Here is a 16755-nt window from a genome sequence, read left to right on the forward strand (position 1 = left end):
GGAATGCTTACTATCATAAATAGCTTTACACAATTTGATTGTTGCTTATAGAACCCTTGACAAGCCCATAAATCATTCTAAAAGGCTATTGGATTCTTAATGAAGTACAATTAAAAGCTATATTTAAGCACCGCAGAAAGTACTGCTGTGCATAAACAAAGACATCTTGTTTTGTCGATATTTGAATACTCTTTATTAATATTTTTCATGAGCGTTTTTGTCTTTGATGCTGTTGGATTTATGTTTTTAAACCGGTCAAGCCCTTTATAATGTATTCTGAAATTGTAATGTGTAACTTATATACAAAAATACACACACATAAAACATACAGTGCAAGCATCATAGTGTTTTCTTTTGGCGGGGGAGATGCTATATATTTTATTTATTTTTTTATCTTTGTTTTAAGAGGTATTATGGCATGATAATTCATTTAAAAAATAATTCTAAAAAGTAAAAACCATACTATGTACGTAAGAACAGAAAATGCAGCCAGTTGAGCAAGTGTCTTTAGATATATAACCTGCTGAAGGACCTCGGTTGCCACTTAGTGAATGGGTACCAGGTTCTATTAAACTCTGAATTCAAATGGATCTATGGTATAGATAATACAATACTGGTTTTAGCCACTGGTGGTCCTGGATGCATATAACAAACGCTGTGTTGCATAAGAGTAGTCCCCAGGAGATGCAAAATTGTCACAATGATTCCCTTGCCGCAAATGTTTATTCCACTGAGAATTTTATATAAACTGTACTTATGTACCACTTATCATCCAAAATTCTAGAAGCCTCTGTGAAACCCTTGACAACCTGTATCATTAATTAAATAAAAATAATTGTGTTTTTTCTCTTGTAGAAAAAGAGCAGAGAGGAGACTTGTGGCGAGGGCAGTGGGGTGGAGATCCTGGAGAATCGACCTTACACAGATGGTCCTGGGGGCACCGGTCAGTACACACACAAGGTTTACCACATTGGAATGCACATACCCAGCTGGTTTCGCTCCATACTTCCCAAAGCTGCCTTGCGGGTGGAAGAGGAGTCATGGAATGCATATCCCTACACAAGAACCAGGTAACTTGGTTGGTTCTATATATTCGGTCTGATGTATACTGTTGTCATTGCTGCTATCCAGGAATAGTGGGAGCTTGAGCACAGGGCTTAATTTTGGAGTAGATCAGTAGACTGTTCATGTACATCTGTGAAAATGAACAAGTGTTTAAATACTGTAGTCTCACAGTGTACCTGCATATGAAACAATAATGGAAAGTGAAACATTATCTATGGAGCGTTAATGAGTGGGCTGTAGCCCAAAAGAAGGTAGCTATCCGGGTAAAGATAAATGCTACACAAACAAACCATGCAAGATTCTTACACAGTGGTTGACATAGGGTCAGAATTACCCACAATCAATAAATAAATATTAAACATTAAGGTTAGCAAGTGTGGAGAAAGGGGGAACTCCTCCAATAAAGAGTGTTTTGCAAGGAATCACAAAACAATTTGATCTATTAGAGAGCCTGAAATTAAGCACTGGGATCTCTCCAAGTTTGAAATCCGCACCCAGTTTGCTCAAAAACGCAATACCTTGTGATCTAGACGTCAGATTAAATGGCGATGTGTATGGGATAACCTCTGCTACTGCTGTGTGTGGAGGTGGGGCGTAAGTTCTTAATTAAAATGAAACAATTCTGGGGTTGTTGTCGACAAGAGAACCAGTGTATTAATATGAGATAACAAAAACAATAAATCTCTTGGGTCTCAGGATCTAGACGCTGATGTGAGTGCCTCCAAACAGTAGGACTGTTAAAGGATCAGGAACGCAAACATGTATTCCTGACCCTATAGTGTTAACACCACCATCTAGCCCCCCTGGGCCCCTCATGCCTCCATAAATATAGCAAAATCTTACTGTGTTCAGGCCTGAAGCTGTAACTCTGCATGCTGTTAGACTCAGAAAAACAAGCAGTCTGCTGACATCATTAGAAGTGATGGCCTGATCCAATCACAATGCTTCCCCATAGGATTGGCTGAGACTGACAAGGAGGCAGATCAGGGGCAGAGCCAGCATGATTCAAACACAGCCCTGGCCAATCAGCATCTCCTCATAGAGATGAATTGAATCAGTGAATCTCTATGGAGAAAGTTCAGTGTCTGCATGCAGAGGGAGGAGACACTGAATGTTTGGATGCATTTTAGGCAGCCATGACCCAGGAAGGATCTCTAACAGCCATCTAAGGAGTGGTTAGTGAAGTTATAACTAGGCTGTAATGTAAACACTGCTTTTTCTCTGAAAAGACAGTGTTTACAGCAAAAAGCCTGAAGGTAATGATTCTTCTCACCAGAACAAATTCAATAAGCTGTAGTTGTTCTGGTGACTATAGTGTCCCTTTAAGCCATGCCCCTGAAGGGTATTTTTTCATGTAGGTTGAGAGTACATGAAATAGCATTGTAAAGATTACAGGTATGATAAATAGTTTGAAGGTTGACTCTTTACAATGTGATTATTTGTCCTACAGATACACTTGCCCTTTTGTGGAGAAGTTTTCCATTGACATAGAAACTTTTTATAAATCTGACTCTGGTGAACATGCCAACGTGTTCAATCTTTCTCCTGCAGAAAAACGACAGACAACGCTTGGTAAGAGACAGTATCCCGTCTACTTTCAACTACTTTCACTCTGTTTGTTGCCAGTGACCATGAATTGATAACAGGGAATGTATATTTTATTAATCTACATTTAGTTAAACTAGTGGTTCCTTAGCAAACATACAATGTCCATCATTAAACAGGCTCCCCTCGCTGGGATTCTATTTGGGGCTAAATCTGATGTGCAATTGATGTAGTAATTCTTTCCTTAACTCGATGTAAGTGTTTGTTATTGTGCAAGATATGGATTTTGTGAACAATCTTTTTTATTTTTTGTATTTCACCCTTGAAATGTATATAAGAAGTTATGTTCCACATTGGATCTACAGTCATTCCCTTCTCTTTGTGCAAGGAAGCCCTGCAGCCACCAAGTAACTACATCGCCCAACTTTCCCACTAGTATCTCCCAAAACTCCCCATAAAGCACATGGGCAGTCCTAGTGCTGATCAACCTGGAGCTGGTGTACCCAGGGAGGCCACGCCACCTATTTCAATTTACATCACTCCCACACCCCTATAGTTGCATCCTATATGCATACCTTCCAATGTTGGGATATTTGTTACTATTGTCTATGTTGCTTCAACACTCAATCTAGTATTATTAGTATTATCTAGATAATACTAGATTTATATATTCAACCTATTCTGCAGCACTGTATAATTGTTTTTAAAACATACATGTACGTGAAAACAAGAGGGTTGCTTTTCCCCCCTCTAAATGCTGACAGTACCTAGTTGTGAAGGTCCCAGCATTTTCTGAAATTGTAAAAGCACTGAACATTATTTGAGCCTTGCTCTTCCTATTTGTGTTTAATATTTCCTTATTCTGATAACATGTTCCTATGCATTTTTTACTATGTACTTGACATACTGAAGAAAGAAAGATTTCTTGTTAAAGCCTCCAGTATCAAGCTGCATTATTTTTTTTTGTTGCCATCTGCAGCTGCACCAGGCCTCAGAGGGACCAACTAATGACCATTTATCGACCTTTAGGGAAATGAGCCATTTTTATTGGCTAGATATCTTCATCGCTGAAACCGCCATTCAGATAGACACTAATTAGCACCCAGGCAGGCAGTCGTAAGAGAAACCTTATTCCTTGTCCCTAAAGCTTGTTGTCATGGAAAAGAATAAATGCACGCTGACATAAAAGAGATGCATGACGTAGCCAGCTGAACCCAGTAGCACAATTTGGGAGAAGCATTCTGAATTATTCTCTCTTTAGGTGACACTAGAAAGAATAATCTGTACCTCAGCCAGCTAATTTTAGCTCATGCTGCAGTACTGGTGGGTGAGCAGGTGAAGAGGAGGCACAAGATAAAAGCAAAATGAATGAGGGGAAAAAAATCTCTGGAAGAAAAAAAAAGCATGTTAAAAATAAAACTGTCCTGATCCATTTGAAGTTGCCAACGTAAGCAGGGAATGCAGGCGGTTTCATGGAGATTTTTGTTCCACAGTAAATGTCACCATTTTATAAACAGTTTAAATATCAGATGCTCAAACTAAATAAAACAAGATGGAGTTCAAGTAATGTTTACAGCAGTTGCTAAAGCAAAAATAAATACATTAAAATGTAGACTGTGGGGTTTCACAGAGCAGAGATTTCCAGAAGTGTTAACACAGCAACACTGGCTATGTGGCCAGTCCATTATCACTCACGTTTATTCATTTTTAAAACCATCATTTTTTTTATTCTTTTTTTTTTTTTTTATGACTGGATGTATTGAACTAGATACTTAATGAAATAAAGAACAACCCCTTGCGGGGATAGGTTCAGTGTGTCGAGATCTTGTCTCAATAGGGGATAACCCTAATAGTATATAAGAACACGAAAAAAGAAGTGTAGACCTAGGACTAAAGGACCTGGGAACACTAGGTGAGATATAGATCTCAATTGTCTGTTAAAAATATCATTTTAATCGGTATACATAGTCATGAACTTACAAAAAAAAGATAATGAAAAAAATAAAAATAAAAAGGTGCTAAAAATAAATCACCCACACTGGAAGGGAGATCTAAGGAGCTCAGGGAGCTATAAGGGGAATTCGTATAGGAGTATACAGCTGTAATCACCAGAACACTCTGTCAGCCAGGAGTATTCCGTGCTGCCTCTAAATAGAGGGTTGGTAGTGGTGATGGTGCCTACACTTTATTAAAAGGGACACCTAACTCCTAGTAAAGACACAGAGCCTACCCATAGTAAACATTGATTGGTAATTGCAGACAAATCTTTCATGCACGCTCCCTATTAAAGGGGTAGAGACAATCAGGTCTCCGTGGTGACTGTGAGAGTACTGCTTTCAACAGTGTTATAAAGTAGCTCATGTGACGTACTAGGTATAATACAATATACTGTCGATACCGTAGAGACACACTCAGTTCGTAACCGCAGAGCAAGCGTCAGTATAATATAATCAATCTTTAAGTGGAAACAAATGTGCCACTCATACAGGTTATACTGAGGAGTGCTTGGTTAGCACAGTGTTCCCAGGTTACCAAAAACAGCAAATGGGTATGATACCACAGGTCCCCAGTATTAGGTAGGCAAGGGGAGTAATCAATTTAAGAGTTTAGGGTTAGTCCAGTACTAAACAGTTCGTACCGATAATGTCTTTGAGTCACTCCGTTAGTGGTAAGCTAGCAAGAAATGAGGAGGCCTATGTGCCGCAAGGGGTTAATGCTGGAGGCTCCTGTAATAATCAATTGCGCTTCAGGATACAAACTCATAACTGGATAACAACTGCACATACCCTCTTTACCCTCGTACGGTACCCCCAACAAGCCCAGTGCTGGCTAGACTATGTACTCAATAGTAACCAGGGTGTCGATAGTCTCACACTGTCTACCTGTCGATAGTCTCACACTGTCTACCTGTCAGATAGTCGGTGAAAATTCAACCAGGATAATCGACAAAAACGTCCCCTGTGAATCACTCCATACAGGCTCCAACTCTTACTTCCCTAACTAAACACCTCAAACATCGTGTAGAAAAAATTAAATTAAAGTACTGTGGTTATAAAAACAGGCAGATAATGTTTTTATAACCACAGTACTTTAATTTAATTTTTTCTACACGATGTTTGAGGTGTTTAGTTAGGGAAGTAAGAGTTGGAGCCTGTATGGAGTGATTCACAGGGGACGTTTTTGTCGATTATCCTGGTTGAATTTTCACCGACTATCTGACAGGTAGACAGTGTGAGACTATCGACAGGTAGACAGTGTGAGACTATCGACACCCTGGTTACTATTGAGTACATAGTCTAGCCAGCACTGGGCTTGTTGGGGGTACCGTACGAGGGTAAAGAGGGTATGTGCAGTTGTTATCCAGTTATGAGTTTGTATCCTGAAGCGCAATTGATTATTACAGGAGCCTCCAGCATTAACCCCTTGCGGCACATAGGCCTCCTCATTTCTTGCTAGCTTACCACTAACGGAGTGACTCAAAGACATTATCGGTACGAACTGTTTAGTACTGGACTAACCCTAAACTCTTAAATTGATTACTCCCCTTGCCTACCTAATACTGGGGACCTGTGGTATCATACCCATTTGCTGTTTTTGGTAACCTGGGAACACTGTGCTAACCAAGCACTCCTCAGTATAACCTGTATGAGTGGCACATTTGTTTCCACTTAAAGATTGATTATATTATACTGACGCTTGCTCTGCGGTTACGAACTGAGTGTGTCTCTACGGTATCGACAGTATATTGTATTATACCTAGTACGTCACATGAGCTACTTTATAACACTGTTGAAAGCAGTACTCTCACAGTCACCACGGAGACCTGATTGTCTCTACCCCTTTAATAGGGAGCGTGCATGAAAGATTTGTCTGCAATTACCAATCAATGTTTACTATGGGTAGGCTCTGTGTCTTTACTAGGAGTTAGGTGTCCCTTTTAATAAAGTGTAGGCACCATCACCACTACCAACCCTCTATTTAGAGGCAGCACGGAATACTCCTGGCTGACAGAGTGTTCTGGTGATTACAGCTGTATACTCCTATACGAATTCCCCTTATAGCTCCCTGAGCTCCTTAGATCTCCCTTCCAGTGTGGGTGATTTATTTTTAGCACCTTTTTTTTTTTCATTATCTTTTTTTTGTAAGTTCATGACTATGTATACCGATTAAAATGATATTTTTAACAGACAATTGAGATCTATATCTCACCTAGTGTTCCCAGGTCCTTTGGTCCTAGGTCTACACTTCTTTTTTTGATGTATTGAACTATACTATATATTTATTTAGTGGTTATATTTACGTAAGCTGTGAAATAGTCCTGTAGAAAATGTGTAGAACACGATCATACAACTTTAGTCCATGAGCTATGCTCAAGGGGATTTATTTACTGAACTGGGAATTGTGGATATTCGGAAAAAAAATAAAAATGCAGCGTCTAGGCAGTAATGGCCAAATCAAGTACACATTTTATCTGCTGCTATAATTTGTCCACTATTTTTGCTATATTGACTAAACCTCACAGGCTTTTTTAGTTAATTATTTGACATGTTAATTTGTGATCCAGACTTACAGTAGTATTACAGTTAAAGGACCTAGCTGGACCACCCTGATATTTATGTAGAATTAAGACCTGCCATTGGATCCCTAGTTATAAAGAATTTAGCTAGCCATAGTGGCAGTCGCAGTGTGAAGCAGTGCCGAGAATATATATGCTGTTTATATATTATAGTTATTCTTCAGGATTTTCAGTTTTATGCTGATTGGGATATCAGTGAGTTAGTGAATTATACTCTTTGTATAAATATCTTAATATGATAGTGATATACATATGTTATATACCTATTTAGTGTATTGTAGACACAGTCCTTGATATACATTATATAGCCAAATGTTTTTGCACCCCCTTCCATAAGTGGATTTGGGTATGACATTTGTACCCAATACTGAAGGGTGTATTTACTCATTAGCACACGTGTAATGTAGTAAGGTCCGTAATGCAGAACTAAGACTATTTGAATATGCTTCCAGCGTAGGATGACACCTTTGCAACAAGTTGGAATCTCTGCCTTGGGCTTTTTAGGGATATCTTTTAACACTATCATACGTCTGTAGTGGGTGGTAGGCCTAAAGTATTGGGGTTTAGCTCCAGAGAAATATTTAAGCAAGATTTGGCAGTGTAGAATATAGAATATAGTCTGAGATGGGCTGATTTAATGAACTCCTTACACATTCGGTAAATTAAGCATTTGGTGTCTTGGAAACTGGCTTGTTCTAAAGTTCAATTAGCATACTACCAAACATTACAAATTTCCAAATATATAGTCACTTTTGCTTTAGATATCTGACCATAGAGTTGGATAATTTGTGAACATTAATCTGCTTTTAGCTGTTAGTGTAGCTAAAAATGCCAATTTATGACAAACTGGTTTATTTTATTTACCTAACCGTAATCTTTAAACACACTTAAGAGTGTTTAAAGGTATATTACTGTTGGTGTTATTGGTGTGCGGCTTTAAATTCCAAGCTTCTAAAAAAAGAGTGATGCAGAGGGATTTTAATTGCAAAAAGAGAACGTCACCCCCAAAGAGGGTCAACTGTGTAGTACGACAGTGTGTTTTACAGGATCCTGTGAATAATGGAAAAAATTATCAAGGGATAATATATCTGATAATATTAGGTTAACTGTTCCTTTAAGAATGTGTTGTGCTGCTCGTCAGTACAATATTTTGTGAATAGAATAGCAATAGTAACCTTGCCTCATGGCTGGTAAACCTTAGTAATATTTGACATGTTAGCAGAAAATAAACACTGACAGAAGAATACTGTTTTGTTTGCATGTTGGAACATATGCTTCTTTTCTAACACGAACAACAATACACAGAGCAACATTTCCACATTTTTTCAGTAGCTCTTAGTTTAGAAGAAGCCTTCAAATGGCATTTTTTTGTGGGAATAAAACTGAAATGAGGAAATGATTGAATCAAATCTATTTTTTACTATCAGAGACTAGGGGACAGTTGTAGAAAAAAGAAATGACTACTAATGGCATCCAGTATTGTCAGTGACACCCTGCCTCTTTCTAATATATAAGCTTGGGCTAGGGGTCTCTCAGGTGCAATCCTAATCACCTAACACCTACAATCAGGTTTGTGGCCTGGGTTCCCCAATCCCCTCTGCCTAGCAAATCTCTAGATATCAATTGGAAACCGAAGAGAAATAGAGAAGTTTATTTTTAGATCAGAAACACACCTAGTTTGATTTTTAAAGGTATGTAATGTGTGCTCAAATTTGCAAATCTTCAGGCACACAGAATTAAAGCCACAGGCAGATTTATTGGATCAAAAAGGCAAAGCTATGTTTCGACCTACTAAGAGGTCTTCTGTTAAGCTTAATAATGACCTCAAAACGTAAAATCTGCCCGTGACTTTAATTCAGTGCCTAAAAAATTGTCCTGTGTTCTGCTTCAATGCACCTGGTTTTAAGTGGATTTGAGTGCAGTTCCTTTTTTCAGTTTCACATTAAATATATTCACAATGAATTTTTCTAGATCGTTAAGAGAGTGGTTTTTTGTCGGTCTGGTTTGTATGCACTTTTAGTAGTGGTTAATATCCTTCCATTGTGTTTTCCATCATGGCATAATTGTTTAACTGGGATTTTATTAGCTCTTTTAATTTCTTTGGCAGATCCCATTGATATCGTCATGGATCCAATCCCTCCGCACGAATACAAGGCTGAAGAGGATCCCAAACTTTACAAGTCCTCTAAGACTAAAAGAGGTCCTTTGTCCGATGACTGGATTGAAGAGCAGAGGAATAACCTTGGAAGATATCCCATCATGTGCGCCTACAAACTTTGCAAAGTGGAGTTCCGCTACTGGGGCATGCAATCCAAAATTGAGAGATTCATCCATGATGTTGGTGAGTTCTAGAATGGATATTAAATTAAGAATGGAGAATTCTGTTCACTGAGAAACAAAGAGCTGCCTGTTCTTTAACTGAAATAAGGCCTTCTTCCCACATAAAACATAGGTATCTGTTCCAGTTTTTATATTTATGATGTAAATGTACACGGATATCAACATTCCAAACAAAAACATATTATTAAGTGCATGTTATTTTTTTTCAGTGCTGTTATATCTTTCGGATTATCAGCAAATGAATGAATAATAAGTACCATGGGACTGACACTGCTTTAGTTGTAAATATACAGCTCAGTCTGTCACCATTGCCCCCTCTGTCTGTGGTAGTGAGTATTGCAGTCATTATGTTACGGAAAAGTTTGCATTGATTGGGATGATCCCTCTGATTGCAGAATTCTTGCTTGTACATGCCCTAATGTGTTCACCCTAAGGTGCCTTGTTTTGTATACACGGGAATGACCATACTATATTGCATAATAAAATCCTTAAATGCTCAAAACACTCCCTTGATCGAGCAAGCCCTCCTAGCCTGTAAGAAACAAAACCGGGTAGTCAAGCTGTCCCCCTCCCACCCTCTTCTTGTTGGCATACAAATAACGTCCGCATTAATTTTATTTCTGCAGATCTGTGCTTTAGCACATTTTGTTTTCGAACACTTGTTTGACTGAAGTCAGTTTTCCAATTTGTTCAAAAATAATTTTCAAAAGCCCTGAAAGATTGTAAGGGACAAACATGTTTAGGTTCCATTTGATACCATTTCTGGAAATAAATCTGCACTATATTAAAACACCAGGAGAAGTGTTCTTTTTCAGACTGTTTGCTATGACACATTTTGTGTCGAGCACACTCACAGGTAAACAGACAAGCATCCATAATGAAGAATATTACTATTCGATGAACCCCTGACCCAGGAGTATAATCTGTTTTCATTTGACATATCCTTATACATGCAAAACAAATTCTTGACCCCACTGTTGCATAAAGTGGATGTGTCTACGGCATTTATTAACGAAGTTACGCATTTAGAGCGTGCCTATACATGTTTTTGTTGCCAGAACTTTTCTGGAGTCATTTTCTGAACTTGCAAACAAATACTATTCACATACTCATTGTTTTATTGGTTACATTTTACAGCCCCTCTCCTTTATTTTAATTTGGTTATGCTAAGTGGAGAGTTAAAGAATGATTTACTTCAGTTCACTCCCATGTGCACATATGAAAAATGTAAGTAATACGTTATTGGCAAGTACATTTCGGACATTTTAGAATAATCATTTTACCACACTTTGATACAATATACTTTTTGTCTGACAAACACACCATATGACAATAAAGAATAACATATTTTGTTCCCCTTTTTATGGAGAAAAGGCACGATGAAGCATTATGGGGAAAAAGGCCAAGTATTGTTTCACTAGCAGAAACACTTGTACCACTGCGGTAAGCTTTAGTGGTTCTTGTAGTTCCCCTTCAAAATTTTGCGCATTTTAATCAACATTTTATTTTATTTTTTAAATCTGTGCCCTGACGTAATACAGAAGAGGCTCAGCGACAAGGGGGTTAATCTTTACATTGGCTTGTGTATTTTATAGCTGCACATTGTTTAGTTTACACATCGGTTGGACTTTGACATCCAGCCATTATTCAGTTTTACGTTAGGAGTGCTACTGTATTGCTGTCAATCCTTTTTGTGTTCATAACAGACAAACATAGACACTTCTCCTTCCAGACACAGTTGCAAAAAGCTGTTGTTTGGCTGTTCAAGAGGATCATGCAACACTTACCTTCATTAGATTGGCAAGACAGATGTCAGCATTCTCCACGTCTCACCGCCACCATACCAACAGAGTACTGGTTGCAGTCTCATCTTTCACTGAATTAGGAAAATGCATTTTATGTGTGTGTATTTTCAATCTCTTATTTGCCTAAAATGACACGCAGCACTGTCAGTTCCTGTTAAGACAAAAAATTTTGTGCTAGTGAGTTCCTTCTGACAGGGCTGCCAATGGCTTACAGCCAAATTCTACAGAAATTACAGAATATTAAGCCGTCCAGGGGGATCTTGGGCTCTCTTTGAGCCATTAGTTATATTTAATTCACGCAGCAGATCCGTAGAAGTGGTGTATATGTCAAGGCTTGTGCGAATGTCTTTCTACTTCTATTCATAAATTCTTGTCGCATAATATAAAGGTAGCGAATGTTTATGATGCAGAGATAAGAGGAATGTCCGTTTATTCCATGGAGCTAATCAGAGCAATACAGGCTGTACAGCAAAATAAATAGCATATTTCTTAGCATTAATCTTTAACACTCTGTGAACTCAACACCATACTGTGTACATACTAGTTTTATAATATGATTCTGATGTCGGAACCAAAGGAGCACACAAAACCTTGCCCTACAAATTACTCTGATAAATTTAAAGAATCGAATTGTTCAGAATGTTTCTTCTATACGGAATCTATTTGCTTGGAACTACGTTAAATTGGAAGCAAGACACTCTGCCAATCCAGTCCATCAGATCCCCCAGCTATTAAAAGTGCCTAAATAAAATGAAAAAAACGAGCAGAAAAATGAAGTATCCAGGTGCTTAGGGGCAAATTTTGAAATACCTGTGTCCAAAGACACTGTCCGATGCTTGCCTGTGCGTGTGCTCACTCTCTCTCTCTCTCATTTCTTTCAATTTTTTTTTATTTTTTTTAAATACATGCAGGTGACATCTGTGATGAGAATTTACGACCTGAAAATCCAAATTAAAGTACACTTATGGAAATACTTGTCTCATTTTCCCCAGTTTTATTCCACTCAACTTCTGGCAGCCTCACATTTCAGATGTTCTCGCTGTCATATCCTTATGCATTCATGTTTGATTGCCGCAATCTTCCAAAACTTGCAATTTAGCATTATGTATGGTAGGCAATCTTCGTATAAATAAAATGAGACACACAATATCCACAGACAATGTTTAATTACTTTTCAATGGGCTTGGCCATGGTGTTTATTCAAAGCTCAAGTGGCATACAACCATAACTTTGTGACCATATAACATATGGTTCACCAACTTTCAAAACTTTTAACTTTATTAACCACCAAATAGCCAGTCAGTCATAATTAACCTGACCGCCTTTTATTTAAAACCATTTTTAAAACCATGACTTTTGCCCCACTGCTTCATAACACCACGACAATACAATTAAATAAAAGTAAAGGTAGGGGGGGTGGGGTCCGTCCATACTGTTCCTGCTTAAGTCCACTCTGACAGGATTAACCGTGTACTGCTTCTTTTTATACAGTTCCAGTTTCCCGCTCTTTTTCTGCCTGCAACTTTCAACCAATCCGATGCCAGCTCCAGCCCCCAGAAACAGCTGTGTCATCAATTATGCCCAGATACCTGTCTAACTGACCAACTGCCACAAGATGTAAAATTCCTCACATTCAAATCCTAACTCCTTCATTGCCACCATACATATATGCCACAGTGCTTAGTGTCTGTGGCTTCTTTTTTACATGTTCTATAAGTATCTTATGTTCTAATATGTGTTAAGCATGAGGATACCTCAGACAGCGTATGTAAATGATGGATTACAAGCCAGAAACACACATAAACACTTGTCCCTCATTATTATTGTATAATACAATAAATCATATTTATTTATAAAATATTTTACCAGGAAAGATACATTGAGATTTCTCTCGTTTTCAAGTACCGTATATACTCGAGTATAAGCCGAGTTTTTCAGCACATTTTTTGTGCTGAAAAAACCCAACTCGGCTTATACTCGAGTCAATAGTCTGTATTATGGCAATTTGCATTGCCATAATACAGACAGGGGCTGTGTGAGATGTTACTTACCTCTCCTGCAGCTCCTGTCAGCTCTCTCCTCCTCCTCCTGACAGGAGCTGCAGGAGAGGTAAGTAACATCTCACACAGCCCCCCTATCCCCCCCACTGAACTACCAATCCCACTGGACCACCAGGGAAGGAGCCCCCCTCTCTGGCACGCTAGCAAGCAGGGAGGGGGGACAAAAAAAATTATGATAGTAATAAAAATAAATAAATTAATAATATAACAAAAAAAATTAAAATAATAATACAATAATAATAAAAATAGTAATAAAAAAAATAATATAACAAAAAAATTAAAATAATAATAAAAAATATATTAAAATGCCCACCCCCCACCAAGGCTCTGCATCACACTCTGCATCACACACACACACACACACTGCACTCATATACACACTGCATTCACACACACACACTGCACTCATATACACACTACATTCACACACACACTGCACTCATATACACACTGCATTCACACACACTGCACTCACACTGCATTCATATACACACTGCATTCATACACCGACTGCATTCACACACACACACACACACTGCACTCATACACACACACTGCACTCATACACACACACTGCACTCATACACACACTGCACTCATACACACACTGCACTCATACACACACACTGCACCCATACACACTGCACCCATACACACTGCACTCATATGCACACTGCACTCATATGCACACTGCACTCATACGCACACTGCACTCATATGCACACTGCACTCATATGCACACTGCATTCATATACACACTGCACTCATACACACTGCACTCATATACACACTACATTCACACACACACTGCACTCATATACACACTGCATTCACACACACACACTGCACTCACACTGCATTCATATACACACTGCATTCATACACACACTGCATTCACACACACACTGCACTCATACATACACTGCACACACTGCACTCATACACACACACTGCACTCATACACACACACTGCACTCATACACACACACACTGCACTCATACACACACACACACTGCACTCATACACACACACACACACTGCACTCATACACACACACACTGCACTCATACACACACTGCACTCATACACACACACTGCACCCATACACACTGCACCCATACACACTGCTCTCATACGCACTGCACTCATACGCACACACTGCGTTCTCATACGCACACACTGCATTCATTATATACACACACTGTAAATAAAAATTCAATTAATATAATATTTTTAGGATCTGCTGCATTTCCCACCCTAGTCTTATACTCGAGTCAATAAGTTTTCCCAGTTTTTGGGGGTAAAATTAGGGGCCTCGGCTTATATTCGGGTCGGCTTATACTCGAGTATATACGGTATGTCCTGGGTCCACAAAACATTGCATTGTTACATTAGGGTACAATAAAATACAAAAACAATATTATTACACAATATATACGAAATGTAACACAGAACAGGTAGGAAATATATAATCAACCATGACAGGTGCATTCTGTTTTGAGGTATGTAGAGAGGGATCTCTTAAAAGATTTAAGGCTTGGGGAAGATTTGAAAGTGAGCGGGAGGTCGTTCCATAATTAAATAATAAACCAACGTCATAACTTTACCATAGTATAATGTAAAATATAGGTGTCTGCTTGTGTTTGTAGAGTATAATAGATGTGATTATTTTTTTTTGTTTGTTTATTTTAAACTTAAGTCAATATAAAAGTTACTGTTTCTATGGCAACCCAGGATATGAAAGCCATGTGTATTTTTTAAAAACACTTAATTACTGAAACCGAGGGAGCTGTGGTGCACCAAGGTATTTTCTTCTATCCTAGAGGGCTTGGTATTAGCGGAGTTCAGTTGGGGGCTTACTGTGCGCTATGCCATTGTGTCTTCATTTACCCAGCAAGAGGGCCGATTAAACAGTCAGGATACAGAAAGGCCTCGTTTAGCAAACACGTAACATTCCTTTTAGTCCACGCTTCAGGAATGGGTATTCCTAAGATATCTTTAGGATGAGAGCTATATCCTAAATGTGAATCAAGATATACAATGCAGCTTTTGGAAAAATTGTAAAACAAACCAAGCAGATCAGTTTATATACCATCTGTTCTGGCAGTGATACAGACTATATAGCAAATGTCAAGTCTAGAATTTGCCCATTCTATTTTACTGCTTTATATGTGGGCTGCAAATCATCAGTAATGTTCACCTTCTTCAGTGAAATTTGGCCAGACCAGGAAGTGACTCAGCCATACCCCAATAGTACTACTGAAGTATGGCAGCATTTTGTACCATAATCTACACGGATCAGTCACAATATTAAAACCACCTGCCTAATTATGTGCTGGCAAAACAGCTGTGATGCGTTGAGGCATAGACTCCACAAGACCCCTGAACTTCTCCTGTGGTATCTCTCACCAGGACGTTAGCAGCAGATCCTTATCAAAGTAACATTCATACAAATGCCAGTACCGAAAGTCTACCAGCAGAATATTACACAGCCTCCGCTGGTCTGCCTTCTTCCCATACTGCATCCTGCTGCCATCTCTTCCACAGGTAAACAACAGACACACACCCGGCTATTCATCTGATCTAAAGAAACAGTGTGATTAATGACACCAGGCAACCTTCTTTTATTGCTCCATGGTTTAGTTCTGACTCTAACATGCGCATTAAAGGCACTTCTGGTGGTGGACGTGTTTTATCATGGACACTCTGATCGGTTTGCGGCCATGTGGCCCCATATGCAGCAAACTATGATACACTGTGTATGCTAACACCTACCTATTATGGGCAGTATTAGGTTTTTCAGCAATTTGAGCTTCGGTACTCTTGTTTGTGATCGGACAAGAAAGGCTAGCCTTTTCTCCCCACGTACATCAATGAGTCTTGGGTGTCTGTGGACCTGATACAGGTACACTGGTTGTCCTTCCTTGCACTGCTTTTTGTAGGTTTTAAACTTGTTAAAGTCACTCAGATTTTTCGTTTGTCTATTTGTACTGTTTCCAACACCTGAAATTCAAGAACTGACTGTTCATCTGCTGCATAATATATTCTACCCCTTGACTGGTGCCATTGTAACAATATAATCAATGTTATTCACTTCCCCTGTCAGTGGTTTTAATGTTTTAGCTGATCAGTGTATGCATGGAACGCTTTAACAAGTTACAATGCTTGTAATGTTTATTGATCGTCTTACAAATGACAGTTTTCTGAAATTTGTGCTTGGTTACTGGCTTGGAAAGAGACATTGTTTTTCCAAACTTGTTTTTGTGAATAGGGAGTCACTGGTTGGCATCAGTTGACCGCTCTCAGCCAATCAGCGGCTCCCCTGCCCAGCGGCACTCTGTGCTTTCTGAAACTGATATTTCA

General features: G+C 38.8%; 1 protein-coding gene across 1 annotated transcript in view; it reads left to right on the plus strand.

The window, feature by feature from the left end:
• Window positions 1-16755, plus strand: part of PITPNM2 (phosphatidylinositol transfer protein membrane associated 2) — a 274134-nt gene that overhangs the window by 163623 nt on the left and 93756 nt on the right. The window contains exons 4-6 of the mRNA XM_063454307.1: window positions 856-1070; window positions 2516-2637; window positions 9294-9527. Of these exons, the coding sequence (XP_063310377.1) occupies window positions 856-1070; window positions 2516-2637; window positions 9294-9527 (571 nt within the window). The remainder of the gene's footprint in view (window positions 1-855; window positions 1071-2515; window positions 2638-9293; window positions 9528-16755) is intronic.

Source organism: Pelobates fuscus, chromosome 5 (genome assembly GCF_036172605.1).
Source record: "Pelobates fuscus isolate aPelFus1 chromosome 5, aPelFus1.pri, whole genome shotgun sequence".
Classification (NCBI taxonomy): domain Eukaryota; kingdom Metazoa; phylum Chordata; class Amphibia; order Anura; family Pelobatidae; genus Pelobates; species Pelobates fuscus.